This window comes from Aulonocara sp. 'chitande type north' Nkhata Bay, linkage group LG13, assembly GCF_057382095.1.
Source record: "Aulonocara sp. 'chitande type north' Nkhata Bay isolate Kocher_YH1m ecotype deep benthic linkage group LG13, A_spYH_male_GT1.1, whole genome shotgun sequence".
Lineage (NCBI taxonomy): Eukaryota > Metazoa > Chordata > Actinopteri > Cichliformes > Cichlidae > Aulonocara > Aulonocara sp. 'chitande type north' Nkhata Bay.
In genome coordinates, this window is record NC_141356.1 from 25368737 (window position 1) to 25385572 (window position 16836).

The following is a 16836-nucleotide window of genomic DNA, read 5'->3' on the forward strand; positions in this document are numbered from 1 at the left end:
TTCAGCCCACTTAAGATCAAAGTGGGCTGTACGTGGCCCATAATGTAAAATTTGTTTGACATCCCTGCTCTACATGGAGTGGAGTAGTCAACAGGTGTAGTTAATGAAGTTAACCAACTTATCTTGAAGAAGAAACCTTAAAGATAACAGGGGAAACTGGCAGACACCAGTAAAAGTGAGATAGTACTGTCTGATAACGGTTATCATAGGAAATGTGTGAATGTTCAACAGTAATATTCAAAAGTCTTGAGGAACGCATCAGTTTTAAAAATGTTGTTTCCAACAACTTTATACATTTTAAAAAGGTTTTAAGCATTAGTTCGCCAGGTTTACTAAAAATCTTTGACATCGTTCAAGCATAAGAAAGGCACTTAACAGAATGACAAACCTTTAGTTGAACCTACAAAAAAAAAGTTACCATAGTTCGAAGGGCATAAAACTGTATTTTTGCAACAACAAGATGATTCCCAAAGAGCTATTAGCCAAATTCCTGGCGTAGCACAGCGTGGTGTGAAGTGTGGCCTTAAAAAAATTAAAAATCTGGAAAAGTAACAGGCCTGAAAAAGCTGCAGCAGATGAACAGCATCTGAAAGACCTGAGAGACCTTCAATTAGTTATTAATCAGTCAGCGACTTCATTTTTCAGCATGACAATGATCCCAAACACATCGCCAATACAGAAAAAGCATACTATTCCACACAATGGAGCACTCCATCAATCATTCATGGATTGGCCTCCCCAGATACTGGACTTCAACTTTGCTGAAGCAGTTTGGGATCATTTTGACAGAGAACATAATAAAAAAGCAGTCAACAATCAAAGAGCTTTGAACTACTTAAAGAAATGACAAGAAAGTTTGGTAAGAGCTCAGGCTGTGTTTAAGTTTAAAAGTGGCCACACCAAAAATTGACTTTGAAGCTTGTTAGAAATGTACAAACTGTTTTTGCTTATATATATATATATATATATATATATATATATATATATATATATATATATATATATATATATATATATATATATATATATACATACATACACACACAAATCATATTTCCATGTGTGTTTGCATCAGTTTCCCTGGAAAAATATGAAGAAATGAGAGGCTCAATACTTTTACGCAGCACTGTACATCATAATAAAACTCTCATTGGAACCAACTTATCTTGTGTGTGTCTGAACCTAAAGCCAACATTAGACAAGGTGTAAACCGGCGGTTCAAAGAGTGATGATTCACATGAAGTGAATGCGTCACGAAGCAGATGTGTCACCTTTTCCTACACATGTGAGAAGTTTGCCTTCAGGCCATCCAACTCCCAAAAAAGCTTTCCTAGGAATAGCAAACATGGAAAAAAAGACAACCCACAGTTGTTTCCAAATGCTAGCCGAAGTGCAACTGAAACCTTAAAGTATAGTGAAGCAAGACGTCTAAAATAAAATTTAACACTGATTTTTTTTCCTTTTTTTTTTTTTTTAAACAAAAACAAAACCACAAAACACAGAGGACACAAATCTCTACTTTCCCAGAGCGAAACTCGTCTGTTCACCCACCACAACCAGCTGAAGGCCGGTTGCTGACTCCCGAAGGCCTTTTACATCCAGCTTTTAAGTGTTTCTGTGGTATTTTTTCCAGATTTCCCACCAAAGTCACAAACATATGACACAAACAGCATGACTGATCAGTTGCAGTGATGGTCCTAGAATAACATTATGCCATCAGAGAAACAGCAAATACCAAAACGGGGGATATTGTGATGCTATAGGTCATCATTCTCACCCCCATATCTACTACATACACTGCAGCACACAGTTTAAGCAGTTTACAGAAAATCCAACGAGGACGTCAAAACTGTAAACGTGGAGAAATAACTGAAAATTAAAAATGTAAAGGTTTTGAACTGCGATTCCAGTTTCCTGTGAACGCTACATTTAGGCACACTCAGAAACCCGCTTTTATACCCTGACTTACATAGTGCAAAGTTTGAATTTGGGACACAAAAACTGACTTACTATTGAAGCACATAAGCGAGTGTGTGTACGTGTATGTATGATGTAAAACAAAAGGCGTGCACCAGTCAATCATTGGACAATTTTAATTCAAAGAAACTTTTATACAATTTTAGCATGTTAATTTAATAAATATGGTTTACTTTCATTTGTGCAACAGTTTACAGTAATTATGATCCAACAGGCTACAAGCAAATCCACTTAACAATGTAAATGACTTCAATAACCCCTGCACTGTTAAAAGTAAAATGAATATTTACATTGGTAAAACTACAAAAATTACACGCTTTCCTTGTGAGTGGCTCAGACATCTGTCTATGAGAAGGCCATCGGGTTTCTCAAAATATTTAAGAAAAAGAAAACGATTGGGACAGAGGAAGCTAATCTTAGTAGCTTTGCGTACCGACAACAATGCTCTTACTTTTCAGCACGACTACCCGGCCGCCTCTCACCACTGTAAAGATTCTAGTAAGACAATGTCAGCAGTGAACTCAAAGCTTCTCACAGTTCTACAGGAAGTCAATCTACACCGAGGCGCAGAGAGGTTCCCTGATGAGGTCTGCTGCCCACTACACGTAAGGCATTTTTTGATTCTCTTGGTTTGCTGCAGAAATGTGGTCAAATTTGAGTGGGCTCCGACCGATTTCTTCTAATTAGATTCAAGTACTGACGAACCTGAGAAAACCAAGAGAATAAATCACAGTTATACAGCCATTCATATCACAGGATAATCACTTCAATGTTATATATATTTAAGTTTCTTAAAAATATCATTCATTATCACTATTACTCAGTAACATTCACCATGAGTGGAAAGGTTAAATTATACAGATAATTTTGCATGTTTTCACCAAACCAGCTACTGTTACTTTACACCTGGTCACTCTTTTTGAATTGTAGTTCCTACTTTAAAAGGTGGAACGTTAATTTATAGGGATGTTTCCTTAGCTCAATATGGCTAAACAATCACAGTCAAAGACAGATTTCTTTCATTTACTGCAGGAGCTTTTTTTTAAACCATGCAGAAAAACTGTGACACATTGTTTAAATTGCACTTGTTTTCCTTATATTAAGACATCTTAGGGAATAAAGGGGTAGTTAAACTTCTTTACACTGACAGGAAGAAGAGTGTCACTCATCCGGCCCACTTAAAATCAAAGTGGGCTGTATGTGGCCTGCGATGTAAATTGAGTTTGACATCCCTGCTCTTGAATATCTGGTATCAGTCCCTGACACAGCTCGATTATCAAGCCACGCAAAAACAAGGTGTACTGACTGATTCTTGTAAGATATTAAAAATAAATTTAAAACAGCATTCTGAGTGGCTGGAGTAATGGGGGATGTGTCAGATAAAACATGCAAAAACTCATATACGGCATCCTGTAGCACTCATACTGTATGCCACAGACAGCAACGTACCCATATGTGCAGAAGTGTTTTCTAGCCATCCAATATGACTTGAATCTCAGATAGTCTGGAACAGCTGGGAGTCCCCATCCTCTGTGCTCTCTGGTACAACTCAGAATCCCCGAAGTAACGAGCACGATACAGTAAGCCTTCCTCTGAAAGTACAAGAAGAGAATTTGTCAGTACAATTCACATTAACTGGTTCAAAATCAGGCAGAACTTAAGTGTTAAACATAGAATAAAATATGGATTTAGGCTCCTGGTTTGAAGTGCGAAGCCAACTCCCAACAGCCAGCAGGGGGAGCTTTCCTCCAGGTCTGGTTCTGCTCTGTCATCCCAGTAAATACTTTTCTGACGACTTGATTACCTCAATTGCTAGGCTAAAATCTAACTGAATAAATCCTGAAGTTCATTTTGTAAACTATGATCCCATTCGGAGTTAAAAAAGATAATACAGGGTCGTATAGTGTCCTTGGTTTCACACGGGACGCACTCGGTTTCCAAACACCAAGGCAGCAATAACAGCTCAACCCAAGGCTGCAAAACAGGAATCCTCCGACCTCCAGGTGACGTCATGGTGGCTACATCTATTTTTTATACTGGTGTTAAATTGCTCAGTTGGACGTTGTTTTAAAGAACTTGGGATGTTAACCAAACAAGCTCAAGCACTACAAGGTGACATAAAATATTCAATGAAGAAAAGAAAATGAAATGTAAACAATAAGAGTTAATCTTTAAAGCCAAATTTGAAGAAAAAAAGAATAATTCCACCCTAAAAATGTGAAAATCTTCCAGTTTTCTTCTTGTTTCGCATCAGATCTTGAATCAAATAATTACTTCAAATATTTAAACTCCGGCAATGTAAAACTCAATAATAATCATAGCTAATGCTGTAAACTCACTCTGCTGCTTCTCCTTCCAACAGTTGTTTCTTAGATTGGAGATGTAGTCTTCTTCTACACTTCTCTCCACAGTCTTCAGCATATTTCCAGAATATTCCTCATTGAAACGTTCTCCCACATAAAAAGGCACCTTCAGGCTTGATGTATGCCTTTTGTGGATATGTCCTGCTGACCTGGTATAGAAACATGTATAACTGAGGGTGTGACAGATGTTCAGACACTTTTGCACAACCTCATTAACCAATGCACCACTTACGGGCGGTAGCTAAGGCTGTATGGAGGCTGGGTGACCATCATCTGACTGAGAGCTGAAACAATGATGAGGATTAAGATGGGCATCAGCTGGACAAACAGAGCCAGACCTCCCTGTGAAGAGAGGAAAAAACAAAAATGGACTGATTAGTTTTTAACCACAGATCAGACACTAAATCAGGTGGTATAAATATCAAGTGTATTGAAGGTCTTACAAGGTTTAAGCTTGTACTCACATCTCTCTGTTGTTCTCGTCTTTCTTGCCTATTATGGTGTGCAAAGTGCATTCTTCCATTTCTGTAAACATGTACGTTACCTGCAAAATTTGAACACATCATGATTATGAAACTGCGCCTCTTGGATATGTAAAATTCAGTCCAAAGCATACTCAAACTTTCTGCCTAATCACTTATGGCATTCTCATGCTCAACCACAGAGAAGGATGTTCTGTTATTTTTAACAACTGGTCCAAGGAATCATGTTATTTGGTGAAACCGGTCTGGTGTTCATGACATCATCTCTCCTAATTATACTGCAACACAACTTGAGCAACAATTACAGAGAAAGTCAGAGAAAGCATCTCTTCAGCAATCAACTACCACATAACTAAACATTACAGAGGAGCCGACCACATTTATGGAGAAGTGATGAATCAGTAGCGGTAGCTTGTTGGCAGTGTGCGGGCAGTTACGGAAGCCCGCTACCTGCAGAAAGTGTCTGTTGACAGATGAGGGCAGTGTGAAAAATATGTGGTACAACCGGTCTGGGGGCTACTCTTGCTTGTGCTCTTCTTGGTCTGTAAGCAAGCTGAAGTAATAACACACAAAGAGCTGATGTGAATCCGAGTGTCCACTGGAGCTGCTGTTTGTGCATTTCGTGCTGTGCTTTGTGGCCTTTGATGGCTTTTTTGCAATTCCCATTCCTCATGAATGCTGCTGTCTCCCCCTTCCTTGTTACAGCCCACTCAACACAGCGTCATCGACATCAAGCACAGTGCAGTTGGGATTTTGGAGAACTAAACATGAACACGTTTGTCCTGGTTTAAAAAAAAAAAAAAAAAAAAACCCTCCCAGGAGGGTCTCTGAAGGCAAAAACCTCCCCAAACTCCAAACTCTTCATATGCTAAATGATAAAGCAGCAGTGCTATAAAGATGTACCCAGGTCCGTTTGTGCCGGTGTCAGCCTGCATTTTCTTGTTGTGGAGGATGAAAATGATGCATGGTCAACAAATGCGTAGATTCACACAATAAGCTGGTTTGCAGGTTCCTCCTTCACTGCCTCCATACAGACACTTTGGTGGTAAGGACAGACAATGGTGAAGGCGAAACGATCCTCGATGATTACCAAGAGTTTTTCAAACCTTTCAACTCAACTCATTTCTAACACGTGTAAGCATCTAAAACCAGCTGAATATGCTGGCTTTCAGTCTGGAGTGATTATCTTTCTGCATTTAGAAAGGTAATCTGGGAAGCTGCTTTGTAAAACTGCCAGATATGAGGGAAGATTACATATTATGGTTATGTAATAACCACTAGCTGACTCTCGTGTTGTGCAGAATTTCTAAGATCCCTTGCTTGCTTTGATAAGAGTGTATCAAAACACGCCAAACATCTTTACTGGGATGTTATTATTCCTTTGAGCTCTACTTACTTGTTGGAAAGCCTCCACCAAAGAACATGTTAAAGAGGTCCTCGGGTGAGATATCTGCTTCAAACTCATGATGGTGTCTGTGTCTGCTCGGGTGCGTTCTCTCCTCGCCATACTGGTCGTACTGCCTTCGTTTCTCAGCGTTACTCAGAACAGCATATGCATTACCAATAGCTGCAAGACACACAGAAGATCACCACCGTTATGCACTTTCTGAATCTTTGTGTCCATGTCTTTCCCGTAAATAACTTTTAATTTACCTTTAAATGCTTCTGTGGCTCCTGGTGCGTGATTTTTATCTGGGTGAAATTTCAGAGCGAGCTTTCTGTAAGCCTTTTTAAGGTCCTCCTCAGAGGCAGTCTTTTCCACTCCTAGGATTTGATAGTAATCTTTACAGCTCTTAATCCTGCAGGAAAAAAATGATACAGCAGAGATTGTTAGGAGACTACACACGATAAATAAAATAAAACACTATAAACACAATATGTAGTTAGAGCTACAGAGATGTGACTCTGAGTCTTACACTATGTGGATTTTATGATGCTTATTTTTTTAATTTCCGCAAATAATAATAAAAAAATATATATATTTACAACATTCACATCCCCAGTTTGAGCTCTCTCTCTCTTCAGATCTAACTACTTTAACTTTACATGAACCATCATTTCTACCTGCTTTGCCATCTTTAGGGACCGATATTGACACCGGTGCAACTACTGACATTGCTTATGGGTCCGATACTTTTATCACTTCTCTTATTGATTCTAGATCAATTTTCTGTAGAGGGGGGAAACAGATTTGCACATCACTTGGGTGTGTAGAAGACGTCTGTTTGACGTCACTGTTTTGCAAAAAAACATGTCAGCATTGATAAAAGGAACTAATAAGTCTGGAGCAATGTGATATAGATGGATTAGATAATGTGGTCATCACATCCCAGTAGTAATGATATCTTGTCATCCTAAACCTAAACCTGTTGACCTATTGGTCAACTAAATCTGCTGGACTGAGTGATGTGTGAAATACAGTCACTGCACACTTTATGAGGGCCACCTTGCTGAATGGGATGTCTTTTTGCCTTCAGAGGTGCCTTAATTCTTTTACGGCATGGGTATTGGAAAACATTCCTCATGATTTTGTTCCATATTTACATGACAATATCAAAGTTGCTGCAGATCTGCTGGCTGTACATCCATGATGTGACTCTCCCGTTTCTCCGCATCCCAAAAGTGCTCTATCGGATAGAGAGCTGGCGATCATTTGAGTACAGTGAACTCACTGTGAGACTACTTTTAGATGATGTGAGCTTTGTGGTCTGAGGTCATAAAAGCATGGGCATGGTTAGCAACAACACTCAGGCAGGGTGTGGCATTTAAAGGATGCTCAATTGGTTCGAAGGAGGCCAGAGCATCCCATGAAAATATCCCCCACAATGAAGAGCCTGAACTGTTGATACAAGGCAGGTTAAATCCATGCAGTTTATGCCAAATTTTGACCCTAGCATCCAAATGCTGAGATTCATCACACCAAACTGCATTTTTACCAATTTTCTTCTGGCCAATTTTGGTGAGACTGTGTGAATCTTGGCCTCAGTTTGCTGTTCTTAGCTGACAGGAGTGACACCTCAATGGTGTCGGTTCGATGCGTTCTGCCTATAGAAATGCTCTTCAGTATACCTTGATTTTAATGAGAGGTTATTTGAGTTATTGCTGGAAGAAGTCTAGCCAATCTCAATCACACTCAAGCTCAGTGGATCGGCAGTTTCTGAAATACTGAGACCAGCCTGCCTGGCACCTAAAACCACTCCACATTCAAAGTCCCTTGAACCACACGTCTTCCCTATTCTCCTGCTCAGGTTGCACTTAAAGGGGTCGTCTTGGACATGTCTACATAACTAAATGCACTAGGTTGCTGCCATGTCATTGGCTGTTGAAATCCTTGCATTTGCCAGCAAGTGTACCTAATAAACTGGTCAGGTAGCGTATATTCACTATAATCACACTGACTTTTTGATAAACGTCAAGTGATATCGACGTCAGCCAGCTCTACCAGCATTTTCACTGCAACAAAGGGAGCACATAGACGCGAACTGACTTTTTAACGGCCTCCAGCTGCTCGGCTGTGTAGGACTTTCCCGAGTCCGCCGTCGCTTGTGCGGACACTTCGGGCTCCTCTCTGCCGCCGCGGTGTCTCATAGCGGGTCCTTCTCCGTTCACATGACTGCCGTTCTCCTCCGGAGGCTTTCCATTCTGCGCTAAAGACTCCAGTAAGTCTGTGAAAAGACAGAGGAGACATTATCGACGGTTGCCACCTGAGTTCACGTTTCCTATGTCGTTAATCCTACCACGGTTAGCTACTTGTTAGCATCCCAGCTGTTACGAAGACCACTCTATAAGGGATAAAACTGCGAATACCGACTAATCGTCCACTATGTTGAAGAAACCAAACGTATTAGAGAAACGCGACTCTAGGCTGAAAAACTACAAATACCAGTGTCGGCTAGCAGCTGGTGTAACGTTAATGCTAGCATTAGCTGCTTCGGTTTCACAGCGACGGCCTAGCACCCATGATTTAAAAAACCCCCAATCACTTCCCAAACAGGCATTTATTCGACGTACTTTTGGCTTGCTCTGTCGGAAACAGGCGTTGTGCCTTCTCCAGGAACTTTCTGGCTTTATCCGGCTGGTTGTTACTGACTGCATTTAGGGCTATTTTAATGCACCGCTCCGCTTCGTCCTTGTTTGAGTCCATCGCGACACAGCGGAAATGTTTACTTGCCCTGGGACGCAGGGGGATGTCGACAGCAAGCTTATCTGTCCGGTAAATAAGACGTCAGAGGAGTTTCTTTGAACCTCCAGCATGTGCTTCATGAACACCCGGTAAAGTCTTTTGCCGTGTACACCTTATAGATTACAATGCGCTAATCCTCCTGCAGGACCCTCAGCCATAGTAGCAAGTTTTTCAAAAGTAGAAAATGGCCTTGGTAGCTGCACGCAGCAAGTCAGTTATATTTGTCAAACGTGACCTTTTGCGGTTTCTAGCGAATGGCACTATTGTAACCGAACAGGGGAACCCACCATCAAAGAAGCGATGGAGGAAAGGTAAGGAGAAGAAACCACCCTCATGTACTGATGTTGTGTCGTGGGAGGAGAGGCTGGCAGATGTGGTCACCCCTCTGTGGAGGCTGAGTTATGATAAGCAGCTTGAGCTCAAGCAACAGAATCAGGAGAAGATCCTGTCCCAGCTCTCTGGGCATCTTTCTGGCGACTCACCTGTCAGGGATAAACTCAGCTTTCCTGTGCTGCCTGTTCTGCCCTCACCAGTGAGAGATGGCTACCGCAACAAGTCCACATTTTCAGTCAACAGAGGAGTGGATGGCAATCCGAAGACGGTTGGATTTTACGTGGGCACGGGCAGGAAGGGGAACATCGTCTGTGTCAGCGGAGACCACCTGCTCAACATGCCACAGAAGCACAAACTGGTGGCCAGGTGCTACCAAGACTTCATCCGCCTGTCCTCACTGGAGCCCTGCCTGCTGTTCCACACCGGGGGTCACTGGAGAGAGATCACAGTGAGGACCAATAAAGAGGGCTGCACCATGGCCATCGTGTACTTTCACCCACAGAGCCTCACCCCAGCAGAAGTGGCCGTCCATAAGGCGGAATTGGTGGATTACTTCACGCAGGGTCCTGGATCGGTCTGTCAGCTGGACTCGCTGTACTTCCAGGAGAGCAGCATGACTCGGTGCACCCATGAGCAATCTCCCTACCAGCTTCTGTATGGTCAGCCACACATATATGAGGAGGTAACCTCACAGAGATTTCATAATCCCTTGTCCAGCTGCACAGACACTGTTCAAGTGCTTGCTCTCATGAATAATTTCATGTATATTTTAATTCAGATTCACTGCCAAAATAGGAAACAAAAATAGGTAAATGTGCACATTTAAACACTTAAATTTAAATAAAGTGTTTGAAATCTGTTATTCTTTTATTCTCTTGGCTATATAATGTCTTAACACGATCCATTCCCGCACAAAAGAATCGGAGAATATTGGAAAAACATTACTGAAAGCTGGTGTCAGTTGCCTCATGCAGAGCTGCACATCATTCAGTACTTGTTTGTGCATGTTTCAGTAAGTCGCTGCACATATTTTCCTAGCAAAATATGAAGAAATTAGGGTTGGCTCGAGACTTTTGCACAGTAATGTATCTAAGGACATGTAAATGAGGCATGTAAGAGCATTATTTGTAATAGCAAAGTTATCATAGCAAGGCAATAGGGAGAAGCAGAAGGGAAGAAGTAATATTTTTGAGGTTAAGAATAGGCCATGTAGGAAATTCAGCTTATTTACAGCTGTGGAAGTACTGGGAAAACCCCCCCACAAGATACATCACGGAAGCAGTGGAACATGTATGACTAAAATGTAAGTCGGCCATTCCCAAAGCCAAGAGTACTGTGTCTCATTAAACACCAGAAAATCCAGCGGAGCCCATCAAGCCCTGAATCTTCGCCCAAATTAATACAAGAGAAAGAGATGTATTTCCTTGAAAACTTTATTAAATAACATAAACAACACAGACTGTTGTCTATAAATTCCTAATGTTACGCAGTCAGACACAAGGTGCTAAGGCCAGTGTGTGACCCGACTGCTACTGGAAGACAGAAATGTCAATTCAAGAGCTGTAACTTTAGGTCAGAGTAATGACTAATATCACAACTTAACCACCTAATATTACCAGTTTTGTTTCACTTTTTATATAAATAAGTATATTTTCATACATTTGTAATGAACTTAGTATATTAAAACTGAGTTTCTGTTATTACTGTGGCCCACCTGCAGTATCTTCGTGGCCCACCAGGGGGAACTGTCTCTTTAAAAAAGACAGGAGTCATTATTCAAACTTAGCAATGAAATATAAAACTGTGTGTTTTTGTGTGTACAGCCATTGCTCCCTTTCATTGCATCCCTTGCAGGCTTGCATTTTGAAGTCTTGTACCACTACTCTAGCCAAGCAGGTGGCAGTAATACACCTTCATGCTGGTTGTCAGTTGCCATAAAACAATAACATTAGCTTTACTTATAAAACCATCCTTATAAACATTGAATTTATGTAGGCAATAGAGAAGAGTGGGTAGCTACTGTTTAATATGTTTTTACCTTATGATTGTTTTTTTTCATTGCTCCTCTGTCATCTTGTGATTCTCAGATACTGGACTTCAAGTTCCGCATCTCGGCCGACGCCTTTTTCCAGGTGAACCAGGCAGCTGCTGAAGTCCTCTATGCCACAGTGAGAGACCTTTGTGTCCCAAACACTGAGGAGGATGCAGGGCAAACAAAAGCCGGCAGCACTCTTCTAGATGTGTGCTGTGGGACGGGTGCCATGGGAATCACTATTTCTCCCAGAGTGGACAAAATTATTGGTATAGAGCTCATAGAACAGGCAGTGGAAGACGCTAAACACAACGCAGCTCTCAATAATGTGTTAAACTGTGAGTTTATCTCTGGGAAGGCAGAAGCTGTGCTTCCTGGCCTTATATCTCAGCTGAGCTTCGCAGGCAGATGCCTTACAGTCGTGGTAAATCCTGCTCGAGCCGGCCTCCACCACAGGGTTGTCCGGGCTTTGCGAAACCAACCGGCTATCCGCAGGCTGGTCTACGTTTCTTGTAAACCAGACGGAGAAGCTATGAGGAACTTCAAGGAACTTTGCTGTGATCCTAACTCACAGAAGAAACTCACAGGAGAAGCATTTTCACCAACTCTGGCTGTGCCCGTTGACTTGTTCCCACATACTCCTCATTGTGAAGTGGTGATACTTTTCGAGAGGTAGCAAATAGTTTTTGTTCAAAGGTTGGCCTTAACCCTGAAAGCTTGTAAGTAGAGGAATAATGATGTACTGTATTTTAGATGATAAAATAAATCGTTGCGCATCCTATACTCATGTTTGACCCACGTGTTCTCAATTGTTTGCTTTCAGGACTCTGTGCTACCAGTGCAACAAGTTACTGTTTAGATTATTAATCAGCTAACGTGCCATTGTTTTGGAGTAATTATTGGTTTATAAAATATTAGAAAGATGAATATCCAACAGTCAGTCCCCAGATATATTCACGTTAAATACTGAAAACTAAAAAATGGAAAAATCCAAATTTTAATGGTGATCGACATTGTTGATTTCACATTATCAGACTAAGCAGACCTAGAGTGACATAAAACACCTCTAAATACAGCACTGGGGGGTTTATTACTCTGCTCTGACAGATTGTGCTTTACCAAAGTCCTTATAGGAGGAGGTCTTGCAGCTCTCTCTCTCCCCCCCCCCCCCCCAATTTATAAATTAATTCCATTAATTAACTAATGGAAAGTAACACACAAACAGTAACACACACAAATCCATGGACTTTGGTATTTACTCAAATAAATAAAGTAATACCTTTCAATCCTTTAATTTCATGAGCAGCATCAAGACAGTTCAACATCTGGGAGTCTGATCTGGTCAGATAAGTAGCAGAAGGGGTTGTTATAACAGTAGAACGTCAACAATGAGATAACCCCCAAAACAGGTATGGTTTTACAGGTGGGAATTATATGCGCTGGCATTTTTTTTTACTAGTATTGCATTTTGACTATGATCAGTGTGGTAACATGAGGCGATACTTAGACCTTGCATTAGGGGTGAAAAGCTCCAGGCCTCAAGGGCCGGTGTCCTGCAGGTTTTAGATATCACCCTGGGTTAACACACCTGAATTAGTTCATTACCAGGCCTCTGGAGAACCTCAAAACATTTTGAGGAGGTAATTTAGCCATTTAAATCAGCTGTGTTGGATCAAGGACACATCTAAAACCTGGAGGAGACCGGCCCTTGAGGCCCGGAGTACACCCACACCTGCCCTGCAGAGATTGCACAGTCTCACAGGCAGGCTTCAAATACAGCTAACAGGCATCCAGCCTCCCCTATCACTATCCCACCCCACGCAGATGGCAACAATCCAGTCAAGGGGACCTCGATCACCTTAGTCTAACGTGGACTGTCCCCTCTCATCATCATAATAAGTTACTAATTAAAATGTCTAGCGTAACCTAAGCGGTGAACGACAAACAAAAGAATAAGAGTGTCTGCAGACATGATCGGAGACTGTGTGCGCGTTTTACTGATCACATCTGTCTGTCTAGTTTTCGAGGTGCTATTACAGGGTCCTCTTTGCAAAAAATAAAAAATGACTAACAAGAAGCAAAGCGGAGATGCGAGGACAGACTCAAGTACGGTAGATGATGCTATTTACTTTACCTATAAAGAGAAACCATGGAAACTGCCGACAGTCTTAAGATGGAGAAATATCATAGTGTTTATCCTCTTACATCTGGGAGCACTTTACGGACTGATTCTCATTTCCTCCACATCGCCTTCAACCCTTGCATGGAGTGAGTATTCAGGAAATCCAGGGGCATGCTTGGTTGTACGATTACATATGGGAAAAATGGAGGCTGATCCTCTCTAGCTTTATAAATTTCAGGGTAAAGTGCTATGAAAAAGTAACCTCTGGCACATGATAAAAAGACACTATCTGCATATCTTCAAACTAAATATCATAAAAAAGGAAGCCAACCTGACACGTTTTAAATAACTGAATGGCCATTTAAAAACATGCAATGTAATTCCACACGGGAAAAGTATTTGGCTACTGCTTTTACAGAGGTGTTCACACTTGCTGATCTGTTAATCAAGTGCTTTTTAAATTTTAAGTATTTGCACTTTTTGTTTTTACTGTATATTAAATTAAATACTGTAATGTAGTAAGAAAATATTGTTTTTTTGTCATAAAACATTGATGTACCTAAATACTTAATATTAAGTTACAAAACATAATTGCGGATGTGATGCTTCTTTTGAACACTTGTACATAAAATAAAATGCAAAGTCTGAGATGTGATATACTTCATGCCTTCTCCCTGTCTATGTGTATGCAGAAGAACATATATGAATGGGTGAGGGACCATTGCCTCCACCACAAATATGTATGCACAGACGCAGACCCTCACAATGCCTCACGGGGATTTTTCTTCTCCCACATTGGTTGGCTCCTGGTCCAAGAACATCCTGACTGCGCTGAAAAGAAACAGAAACTCAGCCTGTCTGACCTGACGACAGATAAAGTGGTTATGTTCCAGAAACGGTGAGCAAACCTTAATGCAGACACTGATTTGGATCATAAAAAAAGTACAGTTATGCAAGACTCATTCAATCAACAACAAGCCACAGAGTGCAATAATGCACCTCATACTTTATTGGTAGTCCAGTTGATTTCTTTCCAAGCTCCTTAGAGTAGCAAGACTTGGATGACTGAGAACCTACACAGACATACTTTATTACTGTTTCTGAGCTTGATTTCTGCAAAACAATGTTGAAAAGTGAGTTTGGCCTTGAATTGATTTAGTAATGTTAACTTTTTGGTCACTAGTAAACATTTACACTGTTCTGGGCAAATCCTCCTCTGCTAATGATGGTCAGTGACCTGGTCAGAGGTACTGAGGAAGTTGTTGCCCTAATAACGATGATGTTGGTGCTCTTCATGCTATGTTTGATTTCTGTTCCATTTGGAGTCACTGGTAGTTCAGGAGGTAGAGCAGGTCCTATCTGCTCTAGTCTGCCTGCCTTGGAAAAGATACTAACCCAAGTATGTATGTGGATGTTACATAGAAAGCACTTGCTGAATGTGCTGAATGAATGGATGAGACATGTTGTATAAGTGCTCTGAGTTCTCCGGGAGAGTAGAAAAGCGCTATGTAAGAATTTGTCCAATTACCATTCAGAGTTTGTGCGTCTTTGAAACTAGTCCAAAAAAATGTTCATTGCAAACCAAATTGTAGCCAACTAAGAATGGATGTATGAGATGCTATCTGTTGATTTATTTCAGACATTACGTGGTGTCTATGCTGGTCCTCTGGTTCCTCGTGCCCACGCTGGTTCCCTGGTACTTCTGGGGTGAATCCTTAGTTGTGGGGTGCTTTGTCCCTGGGCTCCTCAGACATGTTGCAGTCCTAAATGCCACCTGGCTTGTAAATAGTGTTGCACAAATGTGGGGCAACAGACCTTATGACAAGAACATCAACCCAAGGGAAAACAAGTTTGTTTCTTTCAGTGCCGTAAGATTTTCTTTTACAACTCATTAAAGTTACTATTTGCAGTCAGGTCCTTAACTGTATGGACAGTGTCACAATTTCTTAATTTAACCTCTATATACCACAACAGCAGATTTAAAAAAAACTGAAGTGCAGACGTTCAGCTTGAATTCAATGGGTTAAACAGATTATTTTTGCATTAACTGTTTGGGAATTGCAGTCATTTTTGTCCACAGGATCCCATTTTCAGAGAATCTAAATTCATTTGAGAATTGACTGATAAGGTCAGGTGAGGCCTGCTTAGGCCTGCTCTTATTTCATTAAAGGTTAAGCAGATAAAAGCTATGGAGTCTGATTCCAAGTGTTTAACTTCAGTTTAATATCTACTAGCTGAACCCTCAATTTAAGGTTCAAAGAGATATAGGCTGAAAAGCCAAAACTAAACCTGAGAGGAAAAAAAAAAAATTAGGAGAGGCCAAATCAAAATCTAGCATGTTAGTAAGAACTAATGTACTAACCAGCTCGGCAACAGCGACAGGCCTGAAAGACTACAGAAGAGAGAGATGATCAAAGAATGACTTTACAACATCGAAGTCAAGATCATAATGACCTAGAAGGTGCCAAACTTATTGTAATTGTAAAAGTACATATATAATGAGAAAATGTTTTCACAAGTAAGGGATTTGGAAGGATGTTAATCACAGGTGCTTAGCTTAACATACAAATGTGTGTGATTATCTTTTTATTTATTTATTTTTCAAGATTTTTAAATGGAAAAACAAGTGTACTCAGCATCAAATTATCCTTCACATGCTTCAACCAGTGTCTGTCTCCCTACTGCTTTTCTGTGATGAGTTATCATCACCATCACCAAATCAGTAGTTTGTCTCTTTTTAAGAATGACTTGCTACACTGATAAAGGCACTTTGTTCTTGATTTTCAGACTTTTTTTTATTGTTGTTTTTTGTATGTATGAACCTTAAGCAGGCACCAAATTCTTTGCACACCAGAACGGACTTCTTGTTTTTTTTTTTAAATTTGGAGCACTGTAAAACTATTCACATTCCGAATAAAAATAAATAAATAATGTAAATTTAAAAAAATGAAATAAAAGCAAGAATCACAACCAGTGCTGTTTGTTTTTTTTATACTATCTATACTAAGAATCACTCAAAAGCAGCTAAGTATATGTTACTAATCAAAATGCTACTTTAGACAAGAAGATTATGCACTTTGACATTATTTAAAGAATAAAAAAAAATAAAAAATGACTTGACAAAAACATGAACTGTGTGAATGAATCTAAAAACCCTCAAAAACATTAAGTATTACATTTCAGCGCCACATATTGGATTCTGTGAAAATGACCCTTATAGAAATCACTTATCTTTGCTGATAGCTGTGTGAGTTTGGATCATATCCATCTGCAGGTTACACATTTGACATGCTATTCAGATATGGTCTGAACATTACTTGCAGCATTACGTTTCTGCTCCATTA

General features: G+C 40.4%; 2 protein-coding genes across 2 annotated transcripts; one reads left to right on the plus strand and one right to left on the minus strand.

Moving 5' to 3' along the window:
* Positions 1-2077: 2077 nt before the first annotated feature.
* On the minus strand, positions 2078-9161 carry dnajb12a (DnaJ heat shock protein family (Hsp40) member B12a). The gene is made up of 9 exons (XM_086259391.1): positions 8834-9161; positions 8310-8487; positions 6476-6621; positions 6219-6389; positions 4805-4884; positions 4573-4682; positions 4317-4489; positions 3427-3569; positions 2078-2682 (listed from the first exon to the last, which is right to left on the minus strand). The coding sequence occupies exons 1-8, from the start codon at positions 8964-8966 to the stop codon at positions 3448-3450; spliced, it is 1113 nt and encodes a 370-aa protein (XP_086115517.1). The 5' UTR covers positions 8967-9161; the 3' UTR covers positions 2078-2682; positions 3427-3447.
* Positions 8287-12530, plus strand: trmt2b (tRNA methyltransferase 2B). The gene is made up of 2 exons (XM_086259390.1): positions 8287-10020; positions 11426-12530. The coding sequence occupies exons 1-2, from the start codon at positions 9190-9192 to the stop codon at positions 12044-12046; spliced, it is 1452 nt and encodes a 483-aa protein (XP_086115516.1). The 5' UTR covers positions 8287-9189; the 3' UTR covers positions 12047-12530.
* Positions 12531-16836: the final 4306 nt, after the last annotated feature.